This window comes from Triticum urartu, chromosome 5 (assembly GCF_003073215.2).
Source record: "Triticum urartu cultivar G1812 chromosome 5, Tu2.1, whole genome shotgun sequence".
In the NCBI taxonomy this organism is placed as follows: Eukaryota; Viridiplantae; Streptophyta; class Magnoliopsida; order Poales; family Poaceae; genus Triticum; species Triticum urartu.
The window spans coordinates 642,447,592-642,453,226 of record NC_053026.1 but is presented as its reverse complement, the minus strand read 5'-3'; the positions used below and the strand labels follow the sequence as shown (position 1 = coordinate 642,453,226).

General features: G+C 56.5%; 1 protein-coding gene across 1 annotated transcript; it reads left to right on the top strand.

Moving 5' to 3' along the window:
* The first annotated feature begins 3,656 nt into the window (after window positions 1-3,656).
* On the top strand, window positions 3,657-5,635 carry LOC125511527 (tubulin beta-2 chain). Its single transcript, XM_048676917.1, has 3 exons — window positions 3,657-4,152; window positions 4,290-4,559; window positions 4,654-5,635. The coding sequence occupies exons 1-3, from the start codon at window positions 3,759-3,761 to the stop codon at window positions 5,331-5,333; spliced, it is 1,344 nt and encodes a 447-aa protein (XP_048532874.1). The 5' UTR covers window positions 3,657-3,758; the 3' UTR covers window positions 5,334-5,635.

Genomic DNA, 5,635 nt, shown 5'->3' with positions numbered 1-5,635 from the left:
GTTGACTAAACCTCTCCCTAGAGCAAAACATGATCAACACCAGAATTCCATGGGTGTTCGATTCATCACAATGTAACTAGATTATTGACTCTAGTGCAAGTGGGAGACTGTTGGAAATATGCCCTAGAGGCAATAATAAAAGCATTATTATTATATTTCCTTGTTCATGATAATTGTCTTTATTCATGCTATAATTGTGTTATCCGGAAATCGTAATACATGTGTGAATAACAGACACCAACATGTCCCTAGTAAGCCTCTAGTTGACTAGCTCGTTGATCAACAGATAGTCATGGTTTCCTGACTATGGACATTGGATGTCATTGATAACGAGATCACATCATTAGGAGAATGATGTGATGGAAAAGACCCAATCCTAAACATAGCACAAGATCGTATAGTTCGTTTGCTAGAGTTTTCCAATGTCAAAGTATCTTTTCTTTAGACCATGAGATCGTGTAACTCCCGGATACCGTAGGAGTGCTTTGGGTATACCAAACGTCACAACGTAACTGGGTGACTATAAAGGTAGACTACGGGTATCTCCGAAAGTGTCTGTTGGGTGACATGGATCAAGACTGGGATTTGTCACTCCGTATGACGGAGAGGTATCACTAGGTCCACTCAGTAATGCATCATCATATTGAGCTCAAAGTGACCAAGTGTCTGGTCACGGGATCATGCATTACGGTACGAGTAAAGTGACTTGCCGGTAACGAGATTGAACGAGGTATTGGGATACCGACGATCGAATCTCGGACAAGTAACATATCGATTGACAAAGGGAATTGCATACGGGGTTGATTGAATCCTCGACATCGTGGTTCATCCGATGAGATCATCATGGAGCATGTGGGAGCCAACATGGGTATCCAGATCCCGCTGTTGGTTATTGACCGGAGAGTCATCTCGGTCATGTCTGCTTGTCTCCCGAACCCGTAGGGTCTACACACTTAAGGTTCGGTGACGCTAGGGTTATGAAGATATGTATATGCAGAAACCCGAATGTTTTTCGGAGTCCCGGATGAGATCCCGGACATCACGAGGAGTTTCGGAATGGTCCGGAGGTAAAGAATTATATATAGGAAATGCTGTTTCGGCCATCGGGACAAGTTTCGGGGTTATCGGTAGTGTACCGGGACCACTGGAGGGGTCCCGGGGGCCCACCGGGTGGGGCCACCTGTCCCGGGGGGCCCCATGGGCTGAAATAGGAGGGAACCCAGCCCATAGTGGGCTGGGGCGCCAGCCCCTATAGGCCCATGCGCCTAGGGTTTCCACCATGGAAGAGTCCATGTGGTGGAAGGCACCCCTAGGTGCCTTGGGGGGGAGGGAAACCTCCCCTTGGCCGCCGCCCCCCTAGTAGATCTCATCTACTAGGGCCGGCGCCCCCCTATGGCACCCCTATATATAGTGGGGGGAGAGGAGGGATTTCATACCAGCCCCTGGCGCCTCCATCTCCCCCTGTTACGTCTCTCTCTCGTAGTCTTGGTGAAGCCCTGCTTCTGTGACGCCCTGCATCCACCACCACGCCGTCGTGCTGCTGGATCTTCATCAACCTCTCCTCCCCCCTTGCTGGATCAAGAAGGAGGAGACGTCTCCCGTCCCGTACGTGTGTTGAACGCGGAGGTGCCGTCCGTTCGGCGCTGGTCATCGGTGATTTGGATCACGTCGAGTACGACTACATCATCACCGTTCTTTTGAACGCTTCCGTGCGCCATCTACAAAGGTATGTAGATGCATCCGATGACTCGTTGCTAGATGAACTCCTAGATGATCTTGGTGAAACGAGTAGGAAATTTTTTGTTTTCTGCAACGTTCCCCAACAAGTACGCAGTATGTAGTATGCAAGATTTCTTTGCAAGCTTTGTATGGACCTAGGGGATGAAATATGAGAGAGACGGATGTAGAGTGGCTATTTTAAGACGTGCCCGATCATTATTTGCGGACGCGTCTGGGCATGTCTGCGGGCATTTGAAGGACGAATTGGCCAAATCCAGCTATAGATGCTCTAAAGATCCCAAAAGGTTTTATGTACAGGGAATTTTTTGGGTTTGTAGAATTAATAAGCACTAGCTAGCATATTCCAAATCCCTTAATTTTTTTTGGTTGGCATAAGTAGTAATTATCTCCTTAGGATATCTCCAACACTGATCCTTAAACCGTCCGCATATGTTTGGACCATGTTGTCCGGACCGCGGAAGTCATTCAACACGATCTTGTATCGGTCCGCGACGCGATCCGGGCGTACTTTCTTCGGTAAAACGGAGATAAAGGTGGGGGAGCTTTCTGGGCGTCCGAACAGCAGACACACCCGCTTCTGACCGCCCTGGCCCACCCAAACCCTCCACCTATCCCTCCCGGTTTTCTTTTCGATGCACGCGCCGCTTATTGCTCCGCATTCATGTCGGCCCAGAGCACGCAGCACCCGACATTGATGCCGTGATGTGACCAGAGGAAGGGAGACACTGGCCGACGCGACCTCTCGGGAGCCGCATCTTCAATGCCGACACAGCTTCCCGATGAACCAAGTCTGCCGTTGCGCCCCATTAAAGAGGCTGGCCGACCCTTCACATGGCCTGGCCTCGGCTATATAAGCAGCGCTCTGGCGCCATCCACATCGCAATCTATCTGCTCTTCCTCCTCCTCCTCCTTCCCTCTCCCCGCCCATCTCCCTCCACAACTGCGGGATGTGCAAAATCATGGGCTTCGGTGCCGACAGGCGGCAGTTCCGGGACGGGCTCCAGCGGATCGTGGCAACATCGCCCTCGAACTCCGGGGCGCTGTCCTCATCGGCGGGCGGCTCCTCGACGAAGTCAGGGATTGTCATCTCATCCAGCAATGTGGATGACCAGCCGCCGCAGCAGTAGTCCGCGCTAGTGGCGACGGGCCTGGTGTACGCTGCCACCGACGCGAAGTACGAGGAATAGATCGAGGTGATGCTTGGTCGCTCCGTGCTCCACCTGAACGGCCCTGCTCCGCCACCAGGGACGCTCCTCCCCGTGCAGCAGGAACCGGCATTTGCTCTGCGCTCTCTGTCGCGCGATCGCGGCGTCCAAATTGAACCTCGCGTGAAGGAAGAGCGCCTCTCGCCGCTGCGCCGACGTATCAAGGAGGAGCGCCTCTTGCCGCCGCCCCGACACGTCAAGGAAGAGCGGTTGCCTCCGCCGCCCCGGCGCGTCAAGGAGGAGTGCTACACGCCGCCGCCCCTACCCAATGCGATCGCAACAATGACGCGCGGTCGTATTCTCCAGTACCTTGGCAGAGGCGGTGGGTGTTCGTCGCCCCGAAGCGCTATGACGGCGTAGGAGTACGCAAGAGGGTGGCGGACCTGGCCCAAGTTCTCGGACTCCCCGATGTCATGTCCCCACACATCATGGCGGACCTGGAACTAACGTTAAGTGATTTCGAGTGCTCTTGACTTTGTTGAGTTTCACCATGATGAAGCCGTCAACAAAATTCACCTCCCCTCGGCGCCGCCCACCCAAGAAAGAAGTAACCGTTACCACGAGGGACCAGGCCGGCGGCCGCCCCACGCAAAAATCGCTTCTTTTCTCCCCCCAAAATTTCAAAATTCGAACTCCCCCTCAAACTAACGATCCACCAACGCCGTCAGCCCCACCCCCCCCCCCCCCATAAACCCCCCCCCCCCCAACCCCCCCCCCCCCCTAACGCCCCCCCCCGATTCCCCACCCCCCACCGGCGCCGCCGCACCGCACCTCGCCGCCGTTCGCCCGCCCGTCCTCCGAAACGAAGGGAAGATGAGGGAGATCCTGCACATCCAGGGCGGGCAGTGCGGGAACCAGATCGGGGCCAAGTTCTGGGAGGTGGTGTGCGCGGAGCACGGGATCGACCCCACCGGCCGCTACGCCGGCGACACCGACCTCCAGCTCGAGCGCGTCAACGTCTACTACAACGAGGCCTCCTGCGGCCGCTTCGTGCCCCGCGCCGTCCTCATGGACCTCGAGCCGGGGACCATGGACTCCGTCCGCTCCGGCCCCTACGGCGGCATCTTCCGCCCCGACAACTTCGTCTTCGGCCAGTCCGGCGCCGGCAACAACTGGGCCAAGGGCCACTACACCGAGGGCGCCGAGCTCATCGACTCCGTCCTCGACGTCGTCCGCAAGGAGGCCGAGAACTGCGACTGCCTCCAAGGTCTCTGCTTTTTCTTCTCCCCCTGTTTCTTCCCCGTTCCTCTGTTACGTTCACCCGTCCGCCCTCCGCGCCGTCGGCGTAGTTGGATCTGGAGCGGAAGGGAAGCGTTGGCTGACGGATCTGTGCGGGCATGGCAGGTTTCCAGGTGTGCCACTCGCTGGGCGGCGGCACCGGCTCCGGCATGGGCACGCTGCTCATCTCCAAGATCCGGGAGGAGTACCCGGACCGCATGATGCTCACCTTCTCCGTCTTCCCCTCGCCCAAGGTCTCCGACACCGTCGTCGAGCCCTACAACGCCACCCTCTCCGTCCACCAGCTCGTCGAGAACGCCGACGAGTGCATGGTGCTCGACAACGAGGCGCTCTACGACATCTGCTTCCGCACCCTCAAGCTCACAACCCCGAGCTGTAAGATTCCTCCATCATTTCTGCAGCCTTTGCATTCTTATTACTGTTTGATGATTGCTGATGCCTGATGTCCGCTGATCAAACAATCCAACAGTCGGCGACCTGAACCACCTCATCTCGGCCACCATGAGCGGGGTCACCTGCTGCCTGCGCTTCCCGGGGCAGCTCAACTCGGACCTCCGCAAGCTGGCCGTGAACCTCATCCCGTTCCCGCGGCTGCACTTCTTCATGGTGGGCTTCGCGCCGCTCACCTCGCGCGGCAGCCAGCAGTACCGCGCGCTCACCGTGCCCGAGCTCACCCAGCAGATGTGGGACGCCAAGAACATGATGTGCGCGGCCGACCCGCGCCACGGGCGCTACCTGACGGCCTCGGCCATGTTCCGGGGCAAGATGAGCACCAAGGAGGTGGACGAGCAGATGCTGAACGTGCAGAACAAGAACTCGAGCTACTTCGTGGAGTGGATCCCCAACAACGTCAAGTCGACGGTGTGCGACATCCCGCCCACGGGCCTCAAGATGGCCTCCACCTTCATCGGCAACTCGACGTCCATCCAGGAGATGTTCCGGCGCGTGAGCGAGCAGTTCACGGCCATGTTCCGGCGCAAGGCCTTCCTGCACTGGTACACGGGGGAGGGCATGGACGAGATGGAGTTCACCGAGGCCGAGAGCAACATGAACGACCTCGTGTCCGAGTACCAGCAGTACCAGGACGCCACCGCCGACGAGGAGGGCGAGTACGAGGACGAGGAGGACGACGCCGACCTCCAGGACTAGAGATCAACCGAGTACCGCGTATGATTATTGGTTCTCTTCTTATGTTAATTTGATGATTGCTTTAGGCTTGTGTAGTGCTGTTTCTGTCTTTCTTGGTGGGTGCTGTTGTTGAGGAGCAGAAAACTCATGGAAGGGTGGTTGCTGGTGAGATAGCTTGGTATAACCTCTGGCACAGTTGCTGTGTGCAAGCAACGCCCTGTTGCGTTCTACTGGTAGTGGTGTGTGTTGTCTGGTGTCCAGTGTCTAACTATCATGTTCAAATCTAATGTAATTTGAAGTTGCTTGCGTCTGATTTCAGTTCA